General features: G+C 38.5%; 1 protein-coding gene across 4 annotated transcripts in view; it reads right to left on the bottom strand.

The window, feature by feature from the left end:
- Positions 1-17,476, bottom strand: part of GRIP1 (glutamate receptor interacting protein 1) — a 466,465-nt gene extending 448,989 nt beyond the window's left edge. For all 4 annotated transcript variants that reach the window (XM_068969892.1, XM_068969893.1, XM_068969894.1 and 1 more), the window contains exon 1: positions 17,344-17,476. In XM_068969892.1, coding sequence (XP_068825993.1) covers positions 17,344-17,476 — 133 coding nt within the window. The remainder of the gene's footprint in view (positions 1-17,343) is intronic.
- Between the last annotated feature and the right edge of the window lie 1,201 nt (positions 17,477-18,677).

Genomic DNA, 18,677 nt, shown 5'->3' with positions numbered 1-18,677 from the left:
GAAGTAAAATATAATTAAACATTTATTAAGTTCTATCTATGTGCTAGCCCAGGTGCAGAGGGAACACAACGAGGAAATTTGATGTAGATAAAATATAATTGAAAAAAGTAGAAAAGGTAAGGTGAGGAATGATTTTGAGCTTTTCTGGATAAGATTTCAGAAGACTATGCCTTAAAAGAGAGAAGGAAGGTGGAACAAACATGTGGGTGGACGATAAGTTTACTGAGTAGAGTTTAGGAAATGCTGAAATCTGAGGTGATGGAGTAGCCAGATGACAGATGGCAATATGGATCTCATGCATGACATCTCAACTACACAGAAGAGGAAGGCAGAGATGCCCAGGAAGAGTTTATAAGAAGGGGTTAAGCAAAAGAGCCAGGAAAGCAGGGAGCAGAAGTAGGTGATCAGAAAAGAGGAGGACCAGGAAAAAGATGGAACCACAGAAGCCAAAAGAGGAAACAAAATATATAATGATGACCAACTGTCAAATGCCACAGAAAGATCAACAATGTTAAGAAATTTTAAAAGCTGCTAACTATACATTGACCGATACAATGAACATGAACTTGGGCAAACTCCGGGAGAGGCTGAGGGACAGGGAGGCCTGGCGTGCTGCAGTCCATGGGGTTGCAAAGAGTCGGACATGACTGGGCAACTGAACAACAATAACAACCATACATTCAGGAGGTCACCAGCTATCTCTGCTGGATCACTTTCAGAGAAGTGGCAGATGTGGAAGCCACAGGACCTGGAGGCATCTATCAGTCTAATATTAACTGAGCACCTTTGTGCTTTAGGGATGACAACGTCCAAGGTGTATATATGGAAGTTTTCTTTTTGGTAAAAGATATTTGGGAGGTTGGGGGGAAGTGCAGAAGAAGAGTTAAGAGAACTGAGAAGTGGTCTACGTCTTTGGTTGAGAGAAGGGAGGAAGAGAGCAGGTTTGGACTTCAGAAGAGAGGAACAGCAGCAGAATAATTGCCTGGGGAAAGGGGAAGAGAGTGGCTAGAGACAAAGACTGATGACCAGCGGAGAAAGCCCAGCTGAGGCTGGAACTCACAATTCGTAATGCAGCCACCATCCATGGCTGTACACTCTTTTTCTTCCAATAACATCAGTAACCTGGGAACAGGAGTAAAGACCACGGATGGCTTGGCGGCACTAAGGCCATGCCCTGGCAGGCATGTGAGGCTGTGGTCCAGGGGAGACAGGTACTCAAGGGGGCCGGTGATTACACAGGCAACTGGACCCTTAATGAAAGAATAAGAATTCAGCAACATTCTGACAGGTGGATTCTTTAGGAATTTAACAAGACTTCTGAAAACGTAAATGATCTAAAAATAGAAAAATCTGATACTATTAAAAGTTATCCAGTGTCTGAATTCAAAATGACCGATTCATCACCTTAAAAATGATACACTTCCCTATAACTTTTATCTTTAAAATTTATACTTTGCTTTTGACATTAAAGAAATCTAAGTAAATAGGTAATTTCTGAGGTTTCTTGTTATATTTTAAAGTAAGAGATCCCTATCAAGTTAAAGTATTGTAGTTTCTGATTAACTGGGAAACTTGCATTTAAAGGAAAAAAATTTAAGTAAAAAACAGGAAACTTCCAAATCAAAAAAGAATAAACAGCGAAATATTTGAGACATTTACAAAACTGTAAGGAAGATACTTCAATAAAGTCAAGCTCAAACTGGAAAATATAAATGACATAACCTGACACTGAGAGTTCCTTGATCACAGTTGTCAAGTATTAGAATATTATCCACTCTTAAAATTCATACCTTAATAGTAAATAACTTCACTCTCCTTGATTACTATTTCCCATCAGCAAACTTGACAAGTGAGCATTTTATATAGGGTGGATATGATTCACGTGTGACTCAGTAATAGACAAAATAAATAAAGAAGACTAGTTCTTATATAATTTTCTAACTCTCATGAATTCTAGGATTTATTTGCAACCCCTAAGAGAACTCTTTGTTTTTATGATAGATTTATATTCATATTCACATTTTTGATCATATAGATGCTTTGGTTTTGAACACTTGAACTTTTAATAATCTGCATTTTGGGTAGCATACACACCACATACATCCCTGTTCAGATGACCAGATGTGTCCCAGTCCTTCTGCTCTCACTCCCGTGTTTTTGTGGGATCTCAAGGACCCAACCCTACATTAGATCTGCTTGCTCACCTTGGTGATCATAAATTCTAATCCAAACATGCAGTTAATTATATACATTGTTTCCTAATTTTAGATTCAGTGGGAAAGAATACACACACACATACACCACAAAGTTACACTAGAATGTAATACAGCAAATTGTCCTGGTCAAAAGCACAATGGATTTCAAAATAATTGAATTAAGAGGATCGAGAAGAAAATTTATCTTGTTACAAAAATAGCCATAACAGCAGTTGTTTCTGCTGTCTTTATAACCTAGGAGACTTGCAATTGTGCCCAACATAACCCAGGAGGTCATCGACCTGTCAAGAGGGTAGAGGCTCCTATCACACGAGTATCCCTGAACAGAAATATGGCGGGGAAGCACACAGCACGGGAGTTGGGAGATGTGGCGCACCACTCTCAGCACATAGTAAACGCTTAATGAGTGCAAAGAAATAGAGGAAAACAACAGAGTGGGAAAGACTAGAGATCTCTTCAAGAAAATTAGAGGTACCAAGGGAACATTTCATGCAAAGATGGGCTCGATAAAGGACAGAAATGGTATGGACCTAACAGAAGCAGAAGATATTAAGAAGAGAATACACAGAAGAACTGTACAAGAAAGATCTTCACGACCCAGATAATCATGAAGGTGTGATCACTCAACTAGAGCCAGACATCCTGGAATGTGAAGTCAAGTGGGCCTTAGAAAGCATCACTATGAACAAAGCTAGTGGAGGTGATGGAATTTCAGTTGAGCTATTTCAGATCCTGAAAGATGATGCTGTGAAAGTGCTGCACTCAATATGCCAGCAAATTTGGAAAACTCAGCAGTGGCCACAGGACTGGAAAAGGTCCGTATTCATTCCAATCCCAAAGAAAAGCAATGCCAAAGAATGCTCAAACTACCACACAATTGCTCTCATCTCACACGCTAGTAAAGGAATGCTCAAAATTCTCCAAGCCAGGCTTCAGCAATATGTGAACCGTGAACTTCCAGATGTTCAAGCTGGATTTAGAAAAGGCAGAGGAACCAGAGATCAAACTGCCAACATCCACTGGATCATGGAAAAAGCAAGAGAGTTCCAGGAAAACATCTATTTCTGCTTTATTGACTATGCCAAAGCCTTTGACTATGTGGATCAAAATAAACTGTGGAAGATTCTGAAAGAGATGGGAATACCAGACCACCTGACCTGCCTCTTGAGAAATCTGTATGCAGGTCAGGAAGCAACAGTTAGAACTGGACATGGAACAACAGACTGGTTCCAAATAGGAAAAGGAGTACGTCAAGGCTATATATTATCACCCTGCTTATTTAACTTCTATGCAGAGTACATCATGAGAAACGCTGGACTGGAAGAAACACAAGCTGGAATCAAGATTTCTGGGAGAAATATCAATCAGCTCAGATATGCAGATGACACCACCCTTATGGCAGAAAGTGAAGAGGAACTCAAAAGCCTCTTGATGAAAGTGAAAGTGGAGAGTGAAAAAGTTGGCTTAAAGCTCAACATTCAGAAAACAAAGATCATGGCATCTGGTCCCATCACTTCATGGGAAATAGATGGGTAAACAATGGAAACAGTGTCAGACTTTATTTTCTTGGGCTCCAAAATCTCTGCAGGTGGTGACTGCAGCCATGAAATTAAAAGACGCTTTCCTTGGAAAGAAAGGTATGACCAATCCAGACAGCAGATTCAAAAGCAGAGACATTACTTGGCCAACAAAGGTCCATCTAGTCAAGGCTATTGTTTTTCCAGTGGTCATGTATGGATGTGAAAGTTGGACTGTGAAGAAAGCTGAGCGCTGAAGAATTGATGCTTTTGAACTGTGCTATTGGAGAAGACTCTTGAGAGTCCCTTGGACTGCAAGGAGATCCAACCAGCCCATCCTAAAGGAGATCAGTCCTGGGTGTTCATTGGAAGGACTGATGCTGAAGCTGAAACTCCAATACTTTGGCCACCTCGTGAGAAGAGTTAACTCATTGGAAAAGACTCTGATGCTGGGAGGGATTGAGGGCAGGAGGAGAAGGGGACGACAGAGAATGAGATGGCTGGATGGCATCACGGACTCGATGGACATGAGTTTGGGTAAACTCTGCGAGTTGTGATGGACAGGGAGGCCTGGCGTGCTGCAATTCATGGGGTTGCAAAGAGTTGAACACAACTGAGAGACTGAACTGAACTGAACTGAATGAATCTTTGCTAATAACATCTAACAGCTCAGAGATTTAAGCTTGTTTCGTCTAGCTCTATGGAAAATAAGGATGATATTATCTGTCTCACAGAGCTGTGAGAAGTGAGTAAGATAAAGATAACTCATGCAAAGTGCTTAGCACACAGCCCAGCATGCACTAATCTCAGAAGACCAAGTCTCAAGAAGTGTGTAACAAATATGTGTTGAAAAAAGAAGGTACGTCTATAAAACATTGTAAGGTACAAACATTTCATTTCCCCTTTTATTTTCTTTGTATTCAGATTCTCTTAAAAATCTGTCGTAAGAGCTGTGTTCTTTTATGCTACATGGAGAAATAGGGGAAGGGCAGTATTGGAATTATGGATAGGGCGAATGCAATCTTTTCCCACCAAAGAATACTTTTTCTAAACTTCCTCATCATTTTGGATATGCAAATAAGTGACTATAAAGTAGTAAGAGGAGTATCTGTGGGTGGCTCATGGGAATCAGTCTGGACAGATACTCAAGCAAGGCCCAGCATGAGCCAGGCAGCCAGGCACTGTCCTAGGTGCTGGAATATAAGGCCTGGTACTCACAGGAAAGATATATAGGTAATCACAAAATGACAGACTAAGGGAGGCATCATTTGTATGTGTCCCAGATCTAACCTTTCAGATTGGGGTGGAGTGGAAATTCACTTGAAGATAGTATTTGAAGCAACAGGAACGGTTTAGAGGGAAGATAAGGTTTAAAATACACCGAGTTCAGAGACTTAAATACTTATGTCAGTTCTATTCTTAGCTATGTGTCCCCTCTCCTAAAGAGTGTTATTTCCTCTCTTTAAGCCTTAAAAAACAATTACTGAGCTAACTCCTATGTTGTTAAGGATATTCATCATATGTAATATTAGAGGGCTGGACTAGAAGATCCCAGTAATTTTTCTTAGCTTTAGAGGTCCTTTTATGCCTGATTATCTTCCAAATGGTCCAAAATATACCATTACACTAAAACTTTGCGATTTTTAAGAAAGAAAGAGGTACCTGTCCTTGTAAATCATGAAAACTTGATATTGGTAGATAAAACCAGCCATAAACAACAGTTCTTAAGTGCTGGGAATTCCCCAACTCTATTCCAATAATGAAAGGCCACTGTAAATCCATAAGTGGAAATTTATAACCAGCAACCGAGCAACTGTATGTCTCACCCTAAATTTTGACAGCTGCTCCCAGAAAAGTGATCATGATTCAGGAAGGATGAAAGTCACTGAGCAATGTAAGTTCTTATTCATATCTTCAAAATACTTGCAGAAATTATTTTTTCTACACGTTAATTTTTTTGCCAATCACGGTTTATAAAAACAAGTGTTAACCACAACAGCAACTGTTTGTAAAACTCTCCACTGTGGCTATTTGTTAACCTACTTCTCATTTTTAGAATCAGCAAGATGCCACTGTTGACTTCGCATTCTATATCAGTTACATTTTACGTGTAACCAGTGCATATGACACGTCTCTAGTTTCATCTCAAAAATGGGGCTTCATAAATCAAATATTTTCCATACCTGCAAATTCATGAATCACATACTACTGCCAGCAGAAGAGCAACATGAAAACAAGGCCAGCTCAGCAGTAATCAGAAGCACCTATTTTCACAATACTGAAAATAGGCGTAATTTTTTGTTTGTTGGATAGACACATCTCCAAAAAAGCAATTCAGACAATCACCAGAAAACAAAGATTTTTAAAATTTTATACTGAATTTATTTCTAATTACAACAAATAGTCACTGATCTAAAAAAATAATATTCCAACAAGCAATATAAAATTCCCTGGTTATCTATTGCTAGTAAAATAATAAATAACAAAAACGTAAAGGGTGCAATTCTCCATAAAGTACAGAGACTGGCAATGCTATGGGCTATAACCCAAAGAACCTGTATGACTGCTCACTCTCCAGAAAAAATTTCTTTGACATATAATCTTTTCTATAAAATGCACAAGCCATTAAGAGTCTCTACTGTGGTGATTTTCAAAGATTTGGGAGAAGTGGGATATATTTTGGTCTTGCAGGGAAAAAGAAAAAAAGAAAGAAACTAAAAAAGAAGCATACATTTTAGTACCCTCTGATTATATGAGAAGTACACTTTTAGCTTAAGAAATGTGCTCTATATATGTTTAGAACAGCTGACACTAATCTAAAGGTCAGTAAACCATGTTCTCATTCTTCCAAAACCCCACTGCCACTCTAAAGATGCCCTAACTTGACCTTCTAATAGAAGACTCTGATATATAGATGAAAGGCAACTCCAGCCCTATGTTTTTCAGCAAAATTAAGGTTTTCTCCAGTAACTAAGCCTCATTTGGCCATAGCTATATTTTACCTGTTAGTGAAATATTGCAAAAGTCTTTATATTCAGGCCTGGCTTGAGATCCAGGAGAAAATGCATCCGCAATTCTAAACAACTGATTTTACAAATGAAGGCAAAGGAAGCAGCTTATTCAGAAGATGCCAATGCAAGTGCCATATGGAGAGAATAAATATATTTCTCACTCTGGTAGGTTTTGTGCCCTGACTCCGATGCAGATTACTCGTGGTGGCTCTGTGTTTTCTTTCAGAGTCAGCCCAAACATCTAGTTCTCAGAGAAAGACCACCGGAGCTAAAACACTCACCCCCTTTATACCACCTCTAACACTCTATCCCATGAAGTTTTGACTTTCTCCACTGTACTGGACACGATTTTTTATTCAGATTGTTAGATTCCTGGTTTCAGGAAAGCAACAACCCTCTTTCTTCGGTATCACTCAAACTCTAGCACCTAGAATGACTCCTGACACGTGAAGAGTATCATCAAGCAAATTTGGTGAATGAATAAAAATGGTGGGGTGCTTACCACCAACTGTCTTCCTATTCTTGGCAGGATAGGGAAGTAAAGGAGAAAATTCAAGCATTACACTAGCGCTTATATTTGAAATATTACTTAATCTAAGTAAATAAATTTAAAATTATTTAATTATGATAATCTGTTTAGCCATAATATTTTGGATGCAATTCAAGCAGTTTCTAGAATAGAGGTCTTCAAAGGTATATTAATAAGTAAATCACTTCAAAGATATATTAGTAAGTTAACTGAAGTTCAATTCAATTTCCACCTAACTATAGACATAAGTGCTGATATTTACTTCATATCCACTGATCCAAAGAGCTCAGTTCTATTGTTCAATGTTTCAGAAATGCTTCTTGGCTTTAAGCATATGTAACAGTTAATGAGAAATCAGAGCGGAATTCTAACACTTCAAATAAAAAGGCATATAATCAATTCTATTATATATTCTAAAATACCACTGGGAATGTCTCCCTCTTGCACCATGGTGAATCATTCTGTATTCCATATTTTACTTGATTTTTTTTCTGAGTTGGTACTTAATAAACACTTCCTAGCTGACCTGGTGCCTAGGACATTCCGCAGTGCAAAATAAACTCTCATTACTTATTCTGGGAGCTGCTAAAACAATACCAAAAACTTTATGTATATTCACTTGCACACCTATTCCTCCATCCTTTTAAAAAACAATTTCATAATTTTCAAGCAATTTACAGAATGATGCAACCATTATCACAATCTAATTTTTAAAACATTTCTATATAAGATGATGGATATTCACTAAACTCATTGGGATAATCATTTCACGGCGTAAGTCAAATCATTATGCTGTACACCTTACACTTACATAGTGCTGCATGGCAACTGGGCTTCCCTAGTGGCTCAGTTGGTAAAGAATCCACCTGCAATGCAGGAAACCTCTGTTCGATCCTTGGGTTGGAAATATCCCTGGAGGGCGGCATGGCAACCCACTCCAGTGTTCTTGCCTGGAGAATCCCCATGGATAGAGGAGCCTGGTGGGCTATAGTCCATGGGGTTGCAAAAAGTCAGACATTACTGAGCGGCTAAGCACAACATGGCAGTTATATCTCAATAAAATTGGAAGAAAAAATATTTTAATAAAATTAAAAAAAAATTTTATCCTCCCATAAGGATATGCAGATTCCACGTGCCCATCTGCATCAGTACATGGTCTTTCAAGTCTAGCTTTTTCATTTAGCATATTTTGCAGTTCCTCCATATTGTAGCATATACTAGTCCCCTCTCTTTCTAAAGTTATTTAGAAGTTGCTTTCTCTCCAGGACATCACAACCAAATGTACAGCACTAACAAAAAACCCAGTGTTTGAATCCTAACACCTATTTTGAGTTGCATTTCCCTTTGCATAATCAACTTGCATTTAATGCTTTTACATCTGCCGTGTAAGAAATTAATCAAATGGGCAATCCATTCAGTACCCATTGTGAATTCCCTTATTAAGGTATCCACAGAACTGATTCCTCTATCTGTTGACCCTCTCTCTTACATGATGAGAATTGTATGTTTAATCCGTTTTCCTGGTTTAGCTCCAAGAATATTCAGCACAAGACAACTGAAAGACTGCTTTCTTACTAAGTTCATCTTGTCCCATGACTTATCCACCAAATCTATATACCCTTTTCTTCCAAATCTCTTGAATCCTTTCCATAACTCCAGCTTCCACATTTCAAGCTGCTTCCTTACAGTTCTCCTTAGACATCTTGGCAATGCAAATTCAGTGTGTTGAATATATTTTTTTCTGTTCACACCTATACTTTCCTACAACTGCCATATCTACCCTTTTCTTCGTCTCCACCTCTAATCCCTTTTATACACTAATACCATACTAATCTCCCTAAAGTACATCTCTGTGCTGCTAAGTCACTTCAGTCGTGTCCAACTCTATACGACACTATGGATGATATAGCCTGCCAGGCTCCTCTGTCAAAGGAATTCTCCAGGCAAGAATACTGGAGTGGGTTGCCATGCCCTCCTTCAGGGGATCTTCCCGACCCAGGGGTCATATCTGTGTCTCTTATGTCTCCTGCACTGGCAGTCAGATTCTTTACCACTAGTGCCACCTGGGAAGCTCTATCACTACCCCTACCACCGTGCTCCGGTGCCTGCATAATGCATGTAAGCTTCTTAGCCTGCTGTGCTTTACTTAGAAACTGAGGCACAGGCAGATTTACTTGCCAAGTTCATTCCTCAGTGAAGAGAGAACTCCAGAATTCCAACTCAGGTAGTCTCACCCAGGTCCTACATCCTTAACCAGCAGGACACAGCTGCCTGGAGAAATAGGTATGGCCTCAGAGTAAGGAAAGGGTGTTATTTTTTGTCTCACATATACCTATATAAGTCCGGGGGCAGGGGTGGGCAGTGGATACATACACACAAGAGCATATGCATGTCCTTTTGGAGGGCTAATTGTCCTGTACTTGGTATTCTAAAGCACCTAGTTCTAGCACATATACTGATGAAAAAGAACTGCCTTGTGTATGTCCAAGCCCTCGTTTATGCCACTGTAGATAGTGGTGGCAGAACCCCGGTGACATGTGGATGGGGAAGTCATGTGGCCCCCTCTCAAATGAGATTTAACTCTAAACAGGAAATGAGGACAGAGAATGTTAAATAGATAGCAGTTTGTCTGCCAATTGAAATCAGGTCTTCTGCTCAAATCTGTCTATGGCTGTCTTCCTCCAGCTGCCTTGGCTGTGTGAAGCCCTAAGAGACACAGCTCTAAGTACTGGATCTAGACCCTTCAATGGTTCATCTTTGAGGGTCTCTGGCTCTTTGCACTGGGATGGAGGCCTTCATTTTACAAATAAGAAACTGAAGCAGCATAGAGATCTAAGAAATTGCTCTAAAGTCAGGGTTCCTTAGCCCCATTAAGAGAATTACTATTTTGGAGGGTAAGTGAGTGAAAGTCGCTAAGTCGTATCCAACTCTTTGTGATTCCATGGACCATACAGTCCATGAATTCTCCAGGCCAGAATACTGGAGTAGGTAGCCTTTCCCTTGTTCAGGGTATCTTTCCAACCCAGGAACTGAACCCAGATCTCCCACACTGCAGGTGGATTCTCTAGCAGCTGAACCACCAGGGAAGCCCAAGAATAGTGGAATGGGTAGGCTATCCCTTCTCCAGCGGATCATCCCAACCCAGAAATCAAACCAGGGTCTCCTGCATTGCAGGTGGATTCTTTACCAGCTGAGCTACCAGGGAAGTCCGTTTTTGGAGGGTAGGAACTTAAATTGAAAGACTCTAGTTTTTCTACCTCTGGCATCTATTTCTATTAAATGAAAATACCAAACAATAGTTTCCAACTTAAAAAAAAAAATTACCCATACTCTCAAACTAGAAATGAGCTGATCTGAGTTCCAGTGTTATTTTGGTCCTTTCGAGCTACATGAACTTCAATGTGGGCAGCCCTAGAGACTCCACGGTCTGGACTCGTGACTGTAAAACTCTGAGAGGTCTCTTAATCTTTCATTCTCATCTCTTGTACAGGTTGACTTGATTCTCTCCTATTCCAGACTGTTTTTTCCCATGTGGTAGAGGGCACTGAGTTGAATTTACAAACCCCCAGGGGAGTGCTCTCATTGACCCAGCTTGGTTTATGTGTCCATTGCCAGACCCATCACCCATAATCAAGGCAATGGAATAATATACTTATGGCAGTTTTGATCAATCAATGCTGACCAAATTGGAGTGAAAACAGGGATATTTTAAATATGAGAACTGCTCCTCTCAGGGGAGAATAAAAGAGTTTCAAGGCAGAAAAAATAGATATCTACTACATCATGGAGACACAAAGCACAGGATATATTTTTTATTAAATAAATGGGAGATTTGATGACCTTCAAGAAAAATTTTTTAAATGAAAGAAAAAAAAATTACCAAATGGATGTAGGTCCAATGCAAAACTCTTCTGGGTTTGTACAGTTAAAACAAAAATAGCATTGAAGGAATTACTCACCTCCACATACCATATGTTACATCGGCAAAAGAATAATGTGAAGAGAGGGAAGGAGTGAAATCTTATTGCATATTACATCTAACAAGGTCTATGTTTATCTGGGTCAAGATAAAATTTTAAGCATATTAGTGTATTTGTTGGAATACTCAAACAACTTCACATAAAATTTACAGCTTGATTAAAAGAGACATAGGTATATTCAATGACTTGCTTGATCTGGAAGTGAAAGTGTTCATACTGGAATGATTTAAATAGAAGCTCGAGGTTCACACAGCAGGGATGTTGAGAAAGGACTTCCTATATTAAAAAGCAGGCCTCCCTAACTAAACTCTAAGGATCCTTCCAATTCTAATATTCCTGATAGACATGCCATTTTAAGTCTCCTGAGGGGATACTCATTAACAGAAGTGACGGTATTTGCAAACCACAGAGAAAATAGGAGGTGATACAAAAAATATTTTTGGCTGATTTTTGAGTCAATGTCAATCACTGTTATTAGCATCATCTATAAATAAGATTCGGAGAAGGCAATGGCACCCCACTCCAGTACTCTTGCCTAGAAAATCCCCTGGACGGAGAAGCCTGGTAGGCTGCAGTCCATGGGGTCGCTAAGAGTCAGACATGACTGAGCGACTTCACTTTCTCTTTTTACCTTCATGCACATTGGAGAAGGAAATGGCAACTCACTCCAGTGTTCTTGCCTGGAGAATCCCAGGGACGGGGGAGCCTGGTGGGCTGCCGTCTATGGAGTCGCACAGAGTCGGACACGACTGACGCGACTTAGCAGAAGCAGCAGCATAAGTAAGATTGGAGAAGGAAATGGCAACCCACTCCAGTATTCTTGCCTGGAAAATCCCATGGACAGAGGAGCCTGGCGGGCTAAGGTCCATGGATAGCAAAAGAGTTGAAAAGGACTCAGCAGTTAAACAACAACAATCAATAAGACACCATGCTAATTTGACTTGCAGTATTATATTAGGCATTAGTTTTTGTTCAAGAGTTTAGTTTAAGATAAGACAACTCGCTGTTCAAAAGAATAAAGATACCTACAAGGGAAATTAGGATTCCAGTTCACATGTAGATGGATCTGAGCCCTTAAATATCAGGAGAGTCATCAGAGATCCAAGAGAGTCTGGAATAAAGGATAGAGGCCACACTCTAAGAGTTCTGCCTTCTGGAAGGACCAGTGGAGGTGCGTATAAGTCACATACATTGTTTGTATCCTACTTTATTCATTTAAAAAGACTCAGGTGGACAAATGAATTCTTAGGTCCCATTCAATGCTAATATTCCTTTAAACTATTCCATGTGGGAAAAAATACAGTTTGAGATAATATAGTTGATGATACAAAACATCCCAGACAAATGGAACATGGTAGGTAGCCAATCAATTTTCAACCAACAAATGTACTAGAGATGGAAAGCAATTTTTAGGAAAGAAAAATAAGCAGTGTAGTCCATAAACAAGCAAGTTTACCCTGTTTCTGAAATATAATCAATGTTTCTGGTTTGGGAGTTTGTGAATCAAACTAAGCACAGCTAAGGTTTGAATCGTCCAGGATCTTACATCCAAGACCTGCCAGTTCAAAGATTACTGTTTTTAACATAGAAAGAAATGGCTTTGATGCTTGGAAACCTTGGAGAAGTAAGGTTGACCAATGAAATGTGCTACCCTCTCTTCCCTTCCTTTCCGCCCCACCCTCCCAACCCCCTGTGATTGTGTGTTCAGCTTTTGCACACAGAAGAGCAGGGACAAGCCATCTGTCCAAAGTGTGTGTGAAAGTTCTCACTCTAGAGAATCCGAATCTGTCAATTCCAGGAAGCAGAGAGGATGTGGTTGCATGACTTTACAAAAACCAAACTTGTAAAGGAAACTAGTGAGAAGAAGTTACTTGAACTAATTACACCAATTCCTAAAAAGTCTCACACTACAAATACCCACTACCAAAATTGTTTTTTTCTCCACAAAAACAATGCAGGACATTTTAAAATGAAATAAAAGAAAGTGAACAGCTCTATAAAAATGCAGTTTGAACATCTCAGGCAATTTAAGGCCTTACTTGACTAACTCCAGACTTTAGATGCAGATATTATTTAATAAAGTGACTTTTATGGATGCACATCACAATTGTTGCTCAATATGTATTAGAATAGGCAAAAAACAACAAAAGAACAAAAAAAATTGTTAATACGAAAGATCTAAACTACATTCCCGTTCCCCCTCTTTCTTTGATTTTCCTGAAAGAACCTCATCTGGAAAGGTGAATGGGTCACTGAAGACTGCCCTGAGCAGCTTCACTGCACAGCTCTCACCTGCCCAGGTGAGTGAGGATGAAAGCAGAGAAGAGTGGTTAGCTTGGAGGAACTCCATGACTAATTCAAAGGCATTACACGTCCAGATAGGTGCCAGGGCCACAAGTGGAAGCGGCTCACATACTTTAATATTCAAAAGAGATAAACAAATTCTTCCTTTTTAAGTCATTCAATAACCCTGCCCTGCCTGGATCCTGGCACGTCAGTTAAGTCATTCAATAACCCTGCCCTGCCTGGATCCTGGCACGTCAGTATCTCTAATATGGATATGAATAGCACTTAGAGAATGCTTATAAAATGCATGTTATCTGTCTCACAGCTTGAAAATTATCCAGTGTGGCTAAGTAAAAATATACATAAAAATAGAGTCAGGATTTATATTTTACATGATAACAATCAAAATATGATCTATCAGAGTCTTTAAAAAGGCAATACTATAACCAAGTATTTGGTGGAAAACAAATAAAAGCACCAAGTATCATGAAATTGAATTTCAGGATCATTTTTTAGCTTTTTGTTGCATTAAGGTTTATAAATCAGTTCTGTCATCAGTGCCAGGTCTTCTTAAGTGAAAATACCAAATGAATCATCTATGTGAGAATTTCAGAATAAATGGTGGTTTGGGGTAGATTAGATTATATAAAAGATGAAATCTGGGACTTACCAACATGTTCAGAATTTTGTAAGTTGATAAATACTCTACAAAACTCCTTGATATTCAGTAACAGACTATTAACTTAGAGGAACAGGAATTTCCCTACTGACAATTCTTGCCAGAAAAACAATTTCCTCATGACAGAGGTGAATTTTTTGGTTGAAATCCTTCACTAAGTACCTTTACCTGAATTATTTAAGAAAATAAAACAAAGTTTAAAACCACAGAGTTCTAGAACTTGAAAAATCTTAAGAAATTCACCTCCTGTTACATTTTATGAAATAAAACCCCAGAAAAGTATGGTGATTTTCCCAAAACAATGTTTTACTTTAAACTCTCACTTTAGAATTATGAAAGGATGATGAATGAAGAAATCAGATTTTGAAAAGCTAAGCAAAGTCATCCTAGGCACAGAGATATTCACTATGTCAACATAAAATCAGGGAATATTTAAAATCAGTCTATCATCATGATCATTGCTAAAACTCGGTTTTGATGGAGTTACAGAAAAATTATCCACTGTTAGAACAACTTCTCTTTCACAGCATCAGACCCTACTGACGTTTTAATTCAAGTTTTTGCATTTCATGAAATTATAAGCTGTGTTTTATCGAAGATGAAGGAAAGATGGTAAAATTTGAAACCAGAACCCTACAGTAGAAGAGACATTATCTGGGATAAAGTTAAATATCAGCAAAGACTTGAGGACGTACTAAAGGAAGGGCAGACTTACTGAGGAATTTTCTGGGAAGGTCTTTCTAGTTCAATCGGTCATTATTCCTTGTGGTAGTCTGAACCATTGGATAAATTGACAAAACAGAGAGGTATGTTTCTTTCAAGAAACAAACATCACAGTGAGAAAAATAATAATGATACTTCTGGTTTACCAACAGCACCATTACCTAAGATGTGAATGTCATCAGTATATTTCACTAACTTGTAAATCTCAATATAAATAACTTTTCTAAGCCATCTAGGGAAATACAGGGCATAAAATTTTCAAATTGTGCCAAAGACTAATTAGAATAGATATGCTGCAAATGTAATTGAATCCAACCATATTACCTACTTCAGGACTGGTTTTAAGACAATTGTCACTGTTTTCCTACAACTGTGAAATATAAGGGGATGTCTCTCCTATCCCATTCAGAGAGGCCTTGAAATTGAAGCCAAGAGACGCAATGAGAGGTCATTATGTTATATGACAGGACTTCTTTAAAAGCCCTGGCTATTTGACATCTGATGAAACGTCAAATCCCAAGTGTCAGAGCCCACTGTGACACCTTCTATTTATTACACAGCAGTTTGAAGTTGGGGATTCAATGTACATCAAACTCCACAAAGTTATATGTTACATACTGGGTACTTTTTGAGAGAGCATCAGGGAAAACATGTCAGTTTTGCATCTAAGGCAAATGACTTTTGATGTTCAGTATTTTATTCTTAAAATTTGTCTTTGACAAATCAGATTAAGACATGATTCTCTTTAAGAAACTGCACTTAATATATGATGACTACTGTCCTTGATATATCATTTTCCAAAGTCTAGTTTAGGGATATTTCTTAGATATCTCCATAAATATTTCTCCTCAAAGGTACATTTTGTAAACTTATAAAGTACTTTTGTTTTTCAATTCTTATCAAAACAAGCAGGCATTTGAGACTTGATTCTATCTGCACAAATACATCATAATATAAAAACAAGAAGGTGTGAATTTGACTTGGTATATATTGGTTGTAAGAATATGCACCATGAACACCAAGGTAACTAAAAGTTTCTAAATTCCCTTTTTTTTCAGTCTCCAAGTTTTCAGAATTATGTATGAAAACTGATAGCACTTTTTGATATGACACAAATCTTAGTTAAATTCAATGGAAACTAAGTTCAGGAAACATAGATTGTCACTACAATAGAACAGACTATCCATGTAAAAAGATAAAAGAAATATCTCTAAAACTCAGGAATTACTGTGGAAAAGCAACACAGCCATATTATTTAAGCAAATATCAAAGAATTATAATTTTGCATTTTTATGCTTTTGCTACCACATGAATTTTCAAATCTCAACTTTCATCAGCCACAACAGGATTTTTGGCATTTAAAACTAACTCTCATGGATTTCAATATCACTGATACAGAATCTAAATTATCAGTCAACACTCAAAAGTTGTGAATGGTATATATTCATGGTTAGACATCAAAAGGTCAGGACAAATTAGAACTGAAATACGAGTTTATAAAGATTCTTATTCAAGAAGATAAAAATAACTTAAATTTTGTAAATGTGGAGCATGCATAACTGCCAATGTCTCCCATTTAAGATACCTCATAAATCATGTAGCTGCTCGCTCTCTCTGCACCTTTAGGCATTTCTGGGCACTTAAAAACTATTGGGACAAGTCCAAATCTCACAAGGAACTTAAAGCAGCAATATGTACAAGACAAAATTCCAGTTCTCTGCTATTTAGAAGCTCATTTACAAATACCTTAATATGGATATATTCTTTTTTTCTTAAGGTATCATTGCTTCTAGCTGACAGCAAGTAAGAGTTCCCTTAATAATAAAATTACAAACATGCATCAGAGAAAAGCATTTGAACTTCCTTCTACAAACAACACCTTGGATTAATCATAGATAACTGTCTACTAGAAGTCTGCATGATGAACAGTAATTATCAGCATCAACTTGAACAAGAACATTTATTTCTTCCAAATAAATTAGTCTCTCTTACTCAGAACAACAACAAAAACAGTTATCTAAAAGCAACAATTACAACAGAACATATTCTAACCACCTACTACATTGACTTGCAAGATACTTTTTTGAATGACTCATTAAAATACTAACATTATAAATTAATTGCACTGAAAATATAACATTTTAGAGAAAAACCTGAATGAACCTTTTAGCCAATCCAATATTAACCTGTGTAGAGATCTGGACCCTTTATACTGTTTAGATGCTGATAGCTAACCTTGCAACGAATCAAGCAAAATGTAGCACTTCAGTACTTACAGAACAGCTCCCAGAGAACACCATCTGGAAAACCTTTTGCATTTAAGATTAAAGCTGCACGCAAGGTTTATTGTGAGCCCCAGCATGCGAGAAGGAACAGGAGGAGGGTGGAGGGTAAGCGCTTACTTCGAAAATGCTCTGAAGCGTAATAATACACATCCTCGTAGCCCTCGTGGTAATCCTCTTCTGGTCGGTACTTTTTCCCCTTTCTTCTCCTGGATCTTCTTATCTGCTTGACAAATCCCAGGAAGCGGTCCATCTCTCGCTCCCCGCACCACCTGGCTCAGCCAGCACAGGAGTGGAGCAACAGCCCAGCTGCTTGGGAGTCGGTGGAGCATGAATGCCCAACACCGAACCTAGGGCTGGGGGACGCGCTACCCTTCCATCTGCCTCGGTGCCACCAGCAAGGCAGAGATTTTAGCCGGGGTGAGGAGGGAAAAATAACGGTATGAGTTTACCCTGACCAGATTTCTTACTTTGCTCAATAACCTTTCAAGTGTGTAATTTAGAAAGCATTTAAGAAAAAGAGAGAGAAAGTGAAATGATCATGAAAGACTAAGAGAAAAAAATCAAGGGCAAAGCGTTGAATTTCAAATCGCTTTAAAACAAAACAAAATAAAGTTCAACCAGCGATTCCGCTGAGACTCGAGGAGTCCCAGCGCTAGAATTTCACTATCCAATGTCTCCATCATCAGGGACGGGGGTGTAGGAGGAGAGAGGGGCGGGGAAACTTGTTAGTCAATGGACTGAACCAAAGCTGGAGACGGAAAATACTTTTTCTTACCTGCTCATCCCTCCCCAACTACCCTAGAGTCCAGCACCCAAGCACGGGCTTGGGAAAAGTCTTGGCAAACTATTGTTTCCATGGGGCTGATGGATTAACCCTTAGTTCTCTCTTGCATATCATATTAATGAGCTGCAAAGTGGTTTCATCCATATACACTGCCTCTTGCTGACAAAAGTGTGCAGTATGTGTTAATTGGAGCAGCAGGGAGAAGGCTCAGCAGCTGCTTTCAAATGACACATTTACCCACTGGGCATTAATGTATTCGAATCGCTGTTTGATCTAAATATTAAAATGCACTTCACAGAGAGGTTTCTCATAGGCCTAGTAACACCATACCATAATCAGCAAATAAAGGAAACTGCATGCTTTGGTGAAAGAAATACAAAAAATCCAACTCTGCTTACTCTGAACTCAAATATAAATCTGGCTGGGTTTTTACACCTTTTTAAAAAATATGAAAATGAATGGGCTAAGTAGCAAATAAAATTTACTTCTTAAGTTAAGATGTAAGGAGGGAAAGTTTTGAAAAATGCTCATACCTTATTTGTCCTTTGTTTCCATAATCTCAACCCTTTTTTGTGCGTGTTTGTTTAAGTATGACAATCAGAAACACCTCAGACTAGAAAGTAGAGGTACACTAAAGACTAGACAGGTCAGTGTTAATCAGGAATAA

This window comes from Capricornis sumatraensis, chromosome 4 (genome assembly GCF_032405125.1).
Source record: "Capricornis sumatraensis isolate serow.1 chromosome 4, serow.2, whole genome shotgun sequence".
NCBI classification, from domain to species: domain Eukaryota; kingdom Metazoa; phylum Chordata; class Mammalia; order Artiodactyla; family Bovidae; genus Capricornis; species Capricornis sumatraensis.
Note: the sequence above shows the minus strand (reverse complement) of the source record. Positions and strands in the feature narration are given on the sequence as shown.